At 38.7% G+C, this 13,880-nt stretch overlaps 1 protein-coding gene across 1 annotated transcript in view; it reads right to left on the reverse strand.

Annotated features, from left to right (window-relative positions):
- Positions 1 to 7,331: 7,331 nt before the first annotated feature.
- The window catches only part of LOC125995804 (DLA class II histocompatibility antigen, DR-1 beta chain-like), a 40,260-nt gene continuing 33,711 nt past the window's right edge, over positions 7,332 to 13,880 (reverse strand). The window contains exons 5-6 of the mRNA XM_049764787.1: positions 13,135 to 13,404; positions 7,332 to 7,639 (exon numbers count right to left, since the gene is read on the reverse strand). Of these exons, the coding sequence (XP_049620744.1) occupies positions 7,332 to 7,639; positions 13,135 to 13,404 (578 nt within the window). The remainder of the gene's footprint in view (positions 7,640 to 13,134; positions 13,405 to 13,880) is intronic.

A 13,880-nucleotide genomic window follows, 5' to 3' on the forward strand; every position in this document is an offset into this window, starting at 1 on the left:
TTTCCTGGAGAATGTTTAGAGTATGTGACCATCTTGGCTGCTTTTCTACCATGGTTAGTTGAGGGCAAGAGAGATTAAGATATCTGCATGTGTATATAGAGATGGGGAAGGCAGAATATGAAATATCATGGAAGCTATTTGCCTTGCTACTTTTTAGGTTGCTGCTTTTTAGGCTGGAGAAAGAAAAAGAAAAAGGAAAAAAGTGGACTTCTCAATTTTTTTTAATATAATTTTTATTTTGATCATAGTGTCTTACATATTGTTGACAATAACATTTTAGGTACATATTTACATAAAATCAGGGGGAATTCCCATCCCCAAATTGTCCTCCCTACCCCTCCGTTGTTGTCCTACCTCCCATTTCCTCTTCCCTCACCCCCAGGGCGGCTAGAATATGTGGTCCCCTCTGTATCCAACCCACTACTTAGTAGTCTTGCACCTGTTTGGTCTTGATGCCTCCCTTATCTCCCCCTCTAACTGTAGGCAGAACTAGCTAGTTCAAGTTGCGTGGTTTTGCCTGAAAAGGAGAAGATAAATAAACTGGGGTAAGAGTCTAATACTCCCAAAATGGGTGGAATCCTTCTAGAGGCTCTCATCATCGATTTGGGAGATGAAGGAGAGAAAGAAGGTGAAACACTCCACCAGTACCAAAAAAAGTGTCAATGGAGTTTAGTAAAGAACAGTCATTATTGCCACTTTGGAGAAAGCTCTGCTCGAAAATGACCTTTCTGGATCATGTGCACTAAATCATCTTAGAGATGACATCTGGAAAAACTAGTTTGAAAGGAGCTTCTTTGATTCTTAATTGGCTCCCCTACAAAACTGTGGATTGGCTGATTGGTGGATCCTGAATGGTGTGTAGCCTGTCTGTGACTATACACTTGGCAGGGGGTAGGGCTGACATTATAAACTTGTAGGAGCAGAACTGAGACTGAAACCGCTCCCTGGCAGGACTGAGGCTGGGATCTTCTGGGCACTTCTCACTTCCAGAAAGGCTGCTTGCAGGTGGAGCTATACCACACTTAGAGCGCTTAGGAAATCCTGATAACTACATAGCTCAGGAGAACCAATACAAAAATTAATTCAGTGTGAGACCTAATAGAGCAGCGGGGATCTGTCTAGTTCAAACGGAGGGGGCGGGGTGATGGGGGAAGGAAAGGAGAGAGCCAAAATAGTTCAGGAGACAAGCCTGTAGAGAGGTCTGGATCAGTTCTAATGGGCAAGAAATAGCAGCTCCCTTCTTGGCCAAGGCAGGTCTGAAGACCAGAATCTATTCATAGTAACTCTTCGTTTAAATTAAGTCCTGTAAATTCTTTGTGCTTTGATTCAGAGACTGAAGGTTAGTGCTTTCTGATAAGTCCAACTTGTCATACATATTCTATTCTGGTCTTGCTTGAAACATGCTCCCAAAGCAGGCAAAACAATTTTTAGCTCTGGATGCCTATAGTTTTGCCTTCTGTAGAAGTGAAGCTCCATGAGGTTATTGCAGTTTTCTCATGCAAACCTAATTGGAAATCCTTTATCTGGTGCTAAACGCCACTCAGTTCTGATACCTGGGGAGTTCTCACAGAACTTTTCTTCAGGTCAACTTGGCTCCATGATTTTTAACATAACTCTTTATACTTACTTCCAAGCTGTCAATATTCTTTGCTTTTGCTTTCTGAGTAAAATACAGTAGTACTCAGTGTTATCTCTGGTCCTTCATTCAAGTATTACTCCTGGCAAAGGCTATCACCATTCATTACCCAATATAATCCCAGTTTATGAGTGAATCCACTCCCAGAGAAGTTTCTATATGTGTGATCTGGAAAAAAGAACAGCTATTTCTATTTATTAAGAAATATATTACCATCACGTTAAGATTTCAGTTTAAACTTTCCTGATTATTGGTTATTTGGTATTGTTGGTGGTATATTTGTTTGTTGGTTGGTTGGTTGGTTTTGGGTCACACCCAGCAGCACTCAGGGGTTACTCCTGCTCTGAACTCAGAAATCACTCCTGCATGTTCAGGAAGACTATATGAGATGCTGCAAATCTATCCAGGGCCTGTCCTGGGTCAGTTGCATGCAAGGCAAATGCCCTACTACTCCAATATTCCTCCAACCCTTGATTATTGGTTATTTTGAACAAATACTTCACATTTGATTACCCTTGGAATAATCCATTATGTAAATATATTTCTATCTTTTACTGTTATTTGTGAAGAATTTTTCCATGTACTTGTTTTTTGGACATATTACATAATAAGAAGACAATACCATTCATGTCTCCCTTGTGTGTTGAAAACTTTCATTAAGTTTTATGAAATCAATTTTGAATATGATCTCCAAGAAAAAAGAGTTTATATGTAAATTTCACTTCATATATTTTTTACATCAATCTATTTCAGGAAAACATTTTTTAAAGGTTTTGTTTAGTAGAATAATTGGTATACATGACATAGCACAACATTCACATTTTGTGTGTCAAATAATAGTTTTTCTTTTTTACAGAATAAATCACAATCCAGCTTCAAAATATCATCATCCCAATTGTTTCCTGTACTCCATCTTTATTCATATGTTAACTCCAAGATATCATTTGAACCATTTTTATGACTTTTCTTATAGATATCCCAAACAAACAAAATCATTTAATTCAGTGATATTGTTTTCATACATAGTGACAGCATGTAGTGGTCTAGTATTTTGTATCTTGCTTATTTCAATGTGTGTAATAATTCTTAAGTTTTCCATGTCATAGCATTTAGCATCATTTTTTGCATTTGATTGTTTTCTTTTGTTTACTGATGCAAACTTTATACTCAGGAAGGTTGTAAGGGACAAAGATGATTAAATTACTCAAGGGTATGTAGAGAAGGAAGAAATCACTCTCCTAAACATATATGCACTGAATGAGGGGCCAGCAAATTATTTAATACAACTGTTGACAAATCTGAAAAATAATATCAATAACAACACAATAATTGTGGGGGACCTCAACACGCCTTTGTCAACACTAGATAGGTCAACCAGACTGAAACCCAACAAGAATATACTAGACCTGAGGAGAGAAATGGAAGAAAGAGCCTAGAGGATATATATAGGACACTCCATCCCCAGAAACCTGGATACACATTCTTCTTCAATGTGCATAGGACATACTCCAGGATAGACTACATGCTGGCACATAAAACATACCTCCATAATATCAAGAGGATTGAAATTTTTCAGACTACCTTCACTGACTACAAGACTCTGAAATTATTTGTGAATTCCAAAGGGACTCAGAAGAAACACTTTAACACCTGGAAGTTAAACAGCCACATACTCAATAAACAGTGGGTTCGAGATGAAATCAAGGAGGAAATCAAAAGGTTCCTGGAAACAAATGACAATAAAGACACAAACTATCAGAACTTATGGGACATAGCAAAAGCAGTACTGAGAGGAAAATTTATAGCTTTACAAGCACACATCAGGAAGGAAGAAGGGGCTTACCTGAGTAGCTTAATGACACAACTAATAGAACTAGAAAGTGCTCAACAAAAGGACCCAAAAATAGAGAGACAGAAGGAAATAACAAAGCTGATAGTAGAAATCAACGAAGTGGAAAGCCAAAAAACAATCTGAAAGATCAACGAAAGCAGAAGTTGGTTCTTTGAAAAATTAAACAAGATTGGTAGACCACTGGCAAAACTAACAAAGAAAGAGAGAGAGAGAAACTTGATGACTCGTATTAGAAATGAAAAAAAAAAGAGATCACTACTGACATTGCAGAGATTCAAAGGGTAATCAGAAACTACTTTGAGAAACTCTACGCCACTAAACATGAGAACCTGGAAGAAATGGATAAATTCTTGGACTCATATAATCTTCCACGGTTGAAGGAAGAGGATGTAGCATATCTAAACACCCCCATCACTATTCATGAAATTAGAATAGTAATCAAATGTCTGCCCAAAAACAAAAGCCCAGGCCCAGATGGAATCACTAATGAATTCTTTCAAACTTTCCAAGAGGAACTACTACCAATCCTGGCAAGACTCTTTCATGAAATTGAACAAATGGAAACACTTCCAAATAGCTTTTATGAAGCCAACATTACCTTGATACCTAAACCAGACAGAGATGCTACGGAAAAAGAAAATTACAGACCAATATCGCTGATGAATACAGTTGCAAAGATCCTCAACAAAATCGTAGCAAATAGGATTTAATGCCTCATTAAGAAGATCATCCACTACGATCAAGTAGGTTTCATCCCAGGAATGCAAGGATGGTTTAACATCCATAAATCTATCAACATCATACACAACATCAACAACAGGAAATATAAAAATCACATGATCATATCAATCGATGCAGAGAAAGCATTTGATAAGGTCCAACACTCATTCTTGATCAAAACTCTCAGCAAGATGGGAATGGAAGGAATCTTTCTCAATATAGTTAAGGCCATCTAACACAAGCCAGTGGCAAATATTATCCTCAATGGAGAAAAACTAAAAGCCTTCCCTCTAAATTCTGGCACAAGACAAGGCTGTCATCTCTCACCACTCCTATTCAACATAGCACTGGAAGTACTCGCTATAGTGATTAGGCAAGAAAAAGATATCAAGGGAATCCAGATAGGAAAGGAAGAAGTGAAGTTCTCACTCTTTGCAGATGACATGATACTCTACTTAGAAAACCCAAAAGACTCTACTGAAAAGCTTCTAGAAACAATAGACTCATATAGCAAGGTGGCAGGCTACAAAATTAACACACAAAAATCAATGGCTTTTCTATACACCAATAGTCATAAGGAAGAAATGGACATTAAGAAAACAACCCCATTCACAATAGTGCCACACAAACTCAAATATCTTGGAATTAACTTGACTCAAAATGTGAAGGACCTATACAAAGAAAACTATAAAACTCTGATCCAAGAAATAAGAGAGGACACATGGAAATGGAAACACATACCCTGCTCATGGATTGGCAGGTTTAACATCAAAATGGCAATACTCCCCAAGGCATTATACAGATTTAATGCTATCCCTCTAAAGATACCCATGACATTTTTCAAAGAAGTGAATCAGGCACTTTTGAAATTCATTTGGAACAATAAACACCCTAGAATAGCTTAAGCAATCATTGGGAAAAAGAATATGGGAGAAATTACTTTCCCCAACTTTAACCTTTACTACAAAGCAATAGTTATCAAAGCAGCATGCTATTGGAATAAGGACAGGCTTCAGATAGGGGAATTGGCTTGAATACTCGGATAATGTTCCCCAGATATACAATCACCTAATTTTTGATAAAGGAGCAAGAAATTCTAAATGGAGCAAAGAAAGCCTCTTCAACAAGTGGTGTTGGCACAACTGGCTAGCCACTTGCAAAAAGTTGAACTTAGACCCCCAGCTAACATCATGTATGAAGGTAAAGACCTCGATATCAGACCCAAAACCATAAGATATATAGAACAACACATAGGCAAAACACTCCAGGATATTGAGACTACAGGCATCTTCAAGGAGGAAACTGCACTCTCCAAGCAAGTGAAAGCAGAGATTAACAAATGGGAATATATTAAGCTGAGAAGCTTCTTCACCTCAAAGGAAATAGCGCCCAGGATACAAGAGCCACCCACTGAGTGGGAGAAACTATTTATCAAATCCCCATCAGATAAGGGGTTAATCTCCAAAATATACAAGGCACTGACAGAAATTTACAAGAAAAAACATCTAATCCCATCAAAAAATGGGGAGAAGAAATGGACAGACACTTTGACAAAGAAGAAATACAAATGGCCAAAAAACATATGAAAAAATGCTCCACATCACTAATCATCAGGGAGATGCAAATCAAAACAACTATGAGGTACCACCTCACAACACAGAAAATGGCACACATCCCAAAGAATGAGAATCAACAGTGTTGGCGGGGATGTGGAGAGAAAGGAACTCTTATCCACTGCTGGTGGGAATGCCATCTAGTTCAACTTTTATGGAAAGCGATATGGAGATTTCTCCAAAATCTGGTCATCGAGCTCCCATACGATCCAGCTATACCACTCCTAGGAATATGCCCTAGACATACAAAAATACAATACAAAAACCCCTTCCTTACACCCCTAAAACCCTTTCCTTACACCCCTATTCATTGCAGCACTATTTCCCTTAGCAAGACTCTGGAAACAACCAAGATGTCCTTCAACAGACGAATGGCTAAAGAAACAGTGGTACATATACACAATGGAATATTATGCAGCTTTCAGGAGAGATGAAGTCATGAAATTTTCCTATACATGGATGTTCATGGAATCTATTATGCTGAGTGAAATAAGTCAGAGAGAGAGAGAGAGAGAGAGAGAGAGAGAGAAAATGCAGAATGGTCTCACTCATCTATGGGTTTTAAGAAAAATGAAAGACATTCTTGCAATAATAATTTTAGACACAAAAGAGAAAAGAGCTGGAAGTTACAGCTCACCTTAGGAAGCTCACCACAAAGAGTGATGAGTTTAATTAGAGAAATAACTACATTTTGAACTGTCCTAATAATGAGAATGTATGAGGGAAATGGAAAGCCTGTCTAGAGTACATGCGGGTTCGGGTGAGGAGTAGGGAGATTTGGACATAGGTGATGGGAATGTTCCATTGGTGATGGGTGGTGTTCTTTACATGACTGAAATCCAAGCACAATCATGTATGTAATCAAGGTGTTTAAATAAAATATAAAAAAATAAAAGAAAAAAATCAAAACAAAGGGAGCTGGAGAAATAGCACAGCAGTAGGGCATTAGCCTTGCACATGAGCAACTTGGGACAAACCAGGATTTAATTCCTATCATCCCATATGGTCCCGTGAGATTATCAGGAGCAATTTCTGAGTGTAGAGCCAAGAGTAACTTGAGTGCCACCGGGTGTGGCACAAAAAAGGGGGTGGCAGAGCAATAGGACAGATTAGGTAATTTCTCTTACATGAAGTCGACCTGGGACTCACCCAGGTTCAATTCCAGTATCCCATGTGGTTCCCCGTGTTTAACAGGGATGATTTTTTAGCAAAAAGCCAGAAATAACCCCTGAACACCATCTGGTGTAGCCTATAACAACAACAATAACAACAACAAAAATATCAGAATAGGAAAAACCTGTCAGTACTTAGAAGGAATTGCCTTTAGAAGATAGGAATTTGTACACAATACCACATACATGTTATTTCTAAATAATTAGAGCATCAGAGTGTCAATTAGAAGAACCAGTGCTGAAGAAAAAGGAAATGGAACAAATGAAATTTGTTGTGGAGAGAAGGAGATCTGACACTCAAGGATATGGAAAGTTCCCTCCATAGTGGAAGAGACACTCTAGAAATCATAAAGCTGCTCACTCCATTCCTCTAAAATGGGACTTGACAGGCTTGGGTGCTCCACTTGGCACCTGTAGACATCTCCACTCTCAGGGACTGTTTCAAGCATCACCATTATCTGGAAGGTCCAGTCTCCATTCCGGATGAGTCCTGTGGAGATCACTCCGGCCTCCTGCTCCTGGCCATTCCGGAACCACCTGACTTCAATGTGACCTGGGTAGAAACCATTCACAGAGCAGACCAGGAGGTAGTGGTGGTGCAGAAGCTGAGTCTTTGTAGGAAATACTTTAGTCACCTTGGGCTGAACTAGGAGGGAGAAGTGAACAAGACAAAAAGCTCTGTTTCTATGGAAGCTCTTTTACCTTTCTATAAAAACAACTCCAAGGTGGTACTTCAAAGGACAGTGTCATGTAACTGAACTCAATCCTAACTGTATTAGCCCAACTGATTTTAGAGATATGAGCATTTACGGGTTTTTTTTTAATTCATGTGGAGTATGGAGTTAGGCATTTAACTATTAAATAAATTCATTAAGTAGTGTATTGGTTAAGGTGTGATTTCAGGAGCTACACTGGTTTAGAATTAGTGTTTGTCTTATTGATTATCAAAAATGTGTTTCTTCTTTCATATTCATCTTTATTTTCTATTATCATTAACAGAATACTTACCTTCTACAATTATGTGAGGATTAATGGAAATTTAGAGTCTAAAGCAAAAACTAGAATTCACATTTCAAATTTCAATTGCTATTGTCTCAATATTCTTAATATAATTCAAAGATGTATGAATATATGTCCACAATAAATGGTGGCATGAACTTCCACTGGGGAAGAATCATAAATTTAACAAAACACTCAACAAATTATGAACAAAATAAACATGTTCCAACATGATAGAGGCCATACATGTCAATGCCACAGATAGCATCATACTCAATGTGAAAACTGAAAGATTCCCTTAAGATCAAAAACAAGACAGAGATGTTCACTCTCACCATTAGTAATAGATTTGGAAATCCTCATTAGGTCCAAAAGGGAAGAAAAAATGTCAGAAATACAAGATGGAAAACAAGAATTAAAACTAACACCATTTGCAAATAGTCCTTCAAATATCTGCTAAGTCTACAAAAATACAGTAAGCTTGCAGGATGCAAAGTCAATGCCCAAAACCTATAAAGTTTTATATGCAATGGCTAAGCAAATAGAAAACAATTCCACTTATATTCTTATTATAGTGAATAAAATATTTTAAGGGAAAGAACTTTACACCTGACATATGTTATTAGTAAAACTAATTTTATCATCATTTTGTATTTTTTGCTTTTAGTGCCATACCCTGAAGGTTTTTTCTTATTCTTTTTTATTTTAATCAAAATAGATCTTAAATCTTTCACAGTAATATTTTAGTTACATGGTGCTATTGAAGCAGGGGCATTCCCACCACCAATGTTTTCTGTCCTTCCTCCACCTTTGTTCCCAGTATGCATCCCATATCCACCTATTTTACCCCTCCACCTGTTAGTATAAGTGGTCCTCTCTGTGTCCAGTATGTTGTAAATTGGGTATCAATTCTGTTGTTGTTGGCTTTGGAATTGGTGTTTAAATCTGATCTTTTTCTATTTCTACTTAATGTTCATATGACTATTTGGTTTTGGTACCCTCCATTATTTCCCCCTCCATTTGTGAAGCCAAACAAGATGGTTCAAGTTGTGTAGTTCTGTTTAAAGGAAAGAAAATGATAATAATATTAATAATAATAATATTAATAAAATGTGGCAAAAATCAAACAAGCACAAAATGGGAGGAGTCCTTCTAGAGGCTATATCTATTAATTTAAGAGAAGAAAGGGGAAAGGAAGAAAAAAATCACAACAACAATACAAAAAAATAAAAGATAAAAAAATCAAACAAAGAACTCGAAAAGCACCACAGCAATATAGACAAGAGCCACACAATAACCACAGTCCTGAAGTAAAAACTAAACAAATCACACACACAAAAAAAAACCAACAATAACAAAACTATAAAACATTAATTTGTGCTTCTCTTTGTTTTTCTTGCATAAGCACAGTAAATATTGGGGCGATTAGAAAGGGAATTCCCTTGGCTTAAGAGATACAGGGTTTCTTTACCCTTGAAGTATACTGTCATGGGAATAGCTACAGTCTCTGTACATGCTCTTTTACTTTTCCCTACGTCCTACTGTGGTGTCTGGAAATTTTCTGCATTGTTGAGCACACCCTGAAGTTTTAAGGGCTTCCTATTCACCCTGTGATCATAATTTCTAGTGGTGCTTGGGGGAACATGTGCAGTGCTGAGGATGGAACTGAGGTAGTTGTAAGCAAGAGAGGTGCCTTAATCCCTGTACTATCTATCCACCGCTTAAGGAAAAATTTGAAGAGTATGTAGCAATGGGAAGAATATATACACATGATCTGGAGTATAAATATTGTAAAAATGCTCATTGTAGAGTGATTTACCGAGTCAACACAACCTCTACCAAAATACCAATAGTGTCTTTAAAGACATAGAACAATTTTCTAGCATAAAACCTTTGACACCAAAAAATACTGTCATAACTAGCTATTAAGAACCACAAAGATATGCTGTCAGACTGATAAAAATGACAGATGACAAACAGACTGGAAACAACAAGCATTGGTGAATTATGGAAAATCGGGAATTTTTATATATGGAGAATAAGAAATAGAACTAAGATTCCCATTGAAATATAGTGAACAAAGAAGTTCTGATAAATGTCCTCAATAGAATATTATTCACCACTAAAAGTAGATGAAACCATTTATTTTGTGATAATGTGGCTTAAGCTTTACTTAAATGTGCTAAGCAAAATTAATCAAGTCAAAGAAATTACAAATTAATTTTTTATACATGGGCAATAACAAAACTTGGGCCTGAGAAATAGAAGTGTTAATGGTTCCTGCCATATATGTGACCAAACCTGATTTAATTTCAGAATCATATTCGGTTCTACCACCAACTTCCTGGAGTTAAACCCTGAGCAAAGAGTCACAGAAATGCCTTGACTACAGTTGGAGATGGTGGCGGGAACAACAAATATATCAATAATAAATGAATAGCCAAAACCATCTTTCAAATGACATAACAAAAACAATCAATAGGCTCTATGAAAAAATATGATAGTTGCCCGAAAGGAGACTAGAAAAAGAAAGGGATGGTGGAGCTTACTCTGGACATGAAAAAGGAGGTAAATACTGGTAGAGGCAGTACACTATTATCAAGCTATACTCACAGTGTGTACACTGTATTATTAAATATATACTTTCATATTCCATAAAACAATGATTATTATAAACTATTAAGTGACAACATTTAACTACATAATGTAAAATTTGGAGGTGGGCCACCCCCAAAGATGCTCAGGGGTTACTCCTGGCTATGGACTCAGAAATCACCCCTAGCTTAGGAGACCATATGGGACACCAGGGATCAAACCTAGGTCCTTCCTGGGTCAGCCTCGTGCAAGGCAAATGCCCTACAGCTGTACTATTGATTCAGCCCTATACTGTATAATTTTACGCAAATTTTGTATTTGAATCACTTGAACTATATGAAATCATAGAAATTCATGATTCCTGGGAAACCAGTTAAATTTAAATTTTTATAGTATAGGAAAAAGAGGAATTCTTCATGAGCAAAAGCAATAAATGAGATAGGAAAAAATAATAATATGCATAGATAGCTGCAATATAGCACAACTTAAATACAAAACAAAGAATGAAATAATAATAAAATAAGCCACTAAAAGGAAATACACGGATTTGTATAATATCATATAACAATATCATAACAATAATATCATGACTTGTGATTAATGTTCAAAATATTCTGCAGGAGGAAAGGGAGACTCATTGCTACACGTGGCTGGAATAGTATTACACTTTACATGGAGCTAAACTTGTAAGAAATGAGGGAAACATTGTTTAGATGATGCCTTCACAGTTTACTTAATCCATATGCACTAAAATAATTTCAATGTAATTATGTAAATAATGTAAGTGAGCAAACAAAACTGTGTGGAAAAACTGGAGCATCTCAGGGGAGATGCTCACCAAGGATGAAATCCTTGACTGCCTCAGTGACTCAGACCTAAGACACCACACAAAGTGTTCTAAGGTGAGAAAGAAAAATGCAGGTTATTCTGTTCTCCAAGATTGATTCTCATGACAAGAGTCCTGGGAAGGAAAGACCAAGGAGTCATTGTTTCCAAGTAATCTTATGAAGGCTGGGGCACTAGCCTGGCTTGTGTTCTTCCCACATTCATCCCCAACATCCTTTATGGGATCCTGAATAATCCAGAAGGAATGTTTTGAGCTGAACCAAAAGTAAGACCTGAATGCCTGAGTATCCCCCACCCAAAAAAAGGTGGTTTCATGGTTTCATTTATTCAATTTATTTCTCTTTTCTTCTCTCGCTAACTTTCCCTCTCTCTTTACCCTCTTTTCACTCCCTCTCTCTCTCTCCCTCTCTCTCCTCTCTACTGTCACCCTCTCTTACCCTCTATGGCTCACCCCTCTCCCTCTCTCTCCCTTCTCTCTATCCTTCTCTTTTTTTTTTTTTTTTTTATTTAAACACCTTGATTACATACATGATTGTGTTTGGGTTTCAGTCATAAAAGGAACACCACCCATCACCAGTGCAACATTCCCATCACCCAAGTCCCAAATCTCCCTCCTCCCCACCCAACCCCCGCCTGTACCCTAAACAGGCTCTACATTTCCCTCATACATTCTCAATATTAGGACAGTTCAAAATGTAGTTATTTCTCTAACTAAACTCATCACTCTTTGTGGTGAGCTTCCTGAGGTGAGCTGGAACTTCCAGCTCTTTTCTCTTTTGTGTCTGAAAATTATTATTACAAGGGTGTCTTTCATTTTTCTTAAGACCCATAGATGAGTGAGACCATTCTGCGTTTTTCTCTCTCTCTCTCTGACTTATTTCACTCAGCATAATAGATTCCATGTACATCCATGTATAGGAAAATTTCATGACTTCATCTCTCCTGACAGCTGCATAATATTCCATTGTGTATATGTACCACAGTTTCTTTAGCCATTCGTCTGTTGAAGGGCATCTTGGTTGTTTCCAGATACCACCTCACACCCCAGAGAATGGCACACATCACAAAGAATGAGAATAAACAGTGTTGGCGGGGATGTGGAGAGAAAGGAACTCTTATCCACTGCTGGTGGGAATGCTGTCTAGTTCAACCTTTATGGAAAGCGATATGGAGATTCCTCCAAAAACTGGAAATCGAGCTCCCATACGATCCAGCTATACCACTCCTAGGAATATACCCTAGGAACACAAAAATACAATACAAAAACCCCTTCCTTACACCTATATTCATTGCAGCTCTATTTACCATAGCAAGACTCTGGAAACAACCAAGATGCTCTATCCTTCTCTTTATCGTCTCTTGCAACCTCTCTCTCCCTATTTCTCTCCCTCTCATTCTCCCTCTCTCTGCCTCTCTTTCTCTCTCTGGCCTCTGTAACCTTCTCTCTTCCCCTCTATCACACTCTCTACCTCTCTCACTTTCTCCTTCTCTCTCCTTCTCTCTTCCTCTCTTAACCCCTCTCCCTCTTTCCCTGTCTCTCTCCCTCTGTCCATCTCTCTATCATTCTCTCCCCTTCACTCCTTTCTCTTCCCTCTCTTTCCCCCTCTCTCCCTTTCTTCCTCCCCCCCCCCATTCTCTCTCAATCTCTCTCCACATCTCTCTTCCTTTCTCTCTCACACACACTCGCCCCTCAGTGCTCACCTCTCCTCTGCACCGCGAAACCTTTGAAAACCCCATAGTTGTGTCTGCAGAGTGTGTCCACGTAGGCCCGCTTCTGCTCCAGGAGGTCCTTCTGTGAGTTCCAGTACTTGGCGTCTGGCAGTCCCAGCTCATTCACCGCCAGGTAGTCCCCCACGTCGCTGTCGAAGTGCGCATACTCGGCTCCATTATAAAAATATCTCTCCAGGAGCCGCACCCGTTCTGTCCCGTTAGAGAAGTAACACTCGAACTTTACCATTTCCAAGAAATGCGCTGCGGGGCAGGAAGGCGAGTGAGTTCGGGACCAGAAGAGGCTGACAGAGGCGTCCCCCAAGAAGAGCCCAGAGCCCCAACAAAGGCTCAGCCCTGACTGAACCATACAAACTCGCGGCCCGTTTGGGGCCCTCTTTACAATATTTTGTGGCCCTGCCCTAGAGGAATCTTCTTTTTGTTTTGTTTTGTTTTGTTTTAGTTGTTTGGGTCACACACCCCCAATGTTCAAAGCTTACTACTGACTCTGCACTCAAGGATCACCCCGACTTTGCCTCCTGTGGCCCCCAGATAAATTGAGTTTGAGACCCCTGACGCCAGCTGCCCAGGAGGGCCCAGGGAAAGGGGCGATTTTCAGAGCCTGCTTTTGGAATGGGCTCTACCTCCTGCTGGCCTGAGGACTACAGGCCCAGCTGAGGGAACCCATCAGCCCCCCTCCTGGAAGACTGGGCTTGGGAGTGGGAGCACTCACTGCCCTC

This window comes from Suncus etruscus, chromosome 18 (assembly GCF_024139225.1).
Source record: "Suncus etruscus isolate mSunEtr1 chromosome 18, mSunEtr1.pri.cur, whole genome shotgun sequence".
Classification (NCBI taxonomy): domain Eukaryota; kingdom Metazoa; phylum Chordata; class Mammalia; order Eulipotyphla; family Soricidae; genus Suncus; species Suncus etruscus.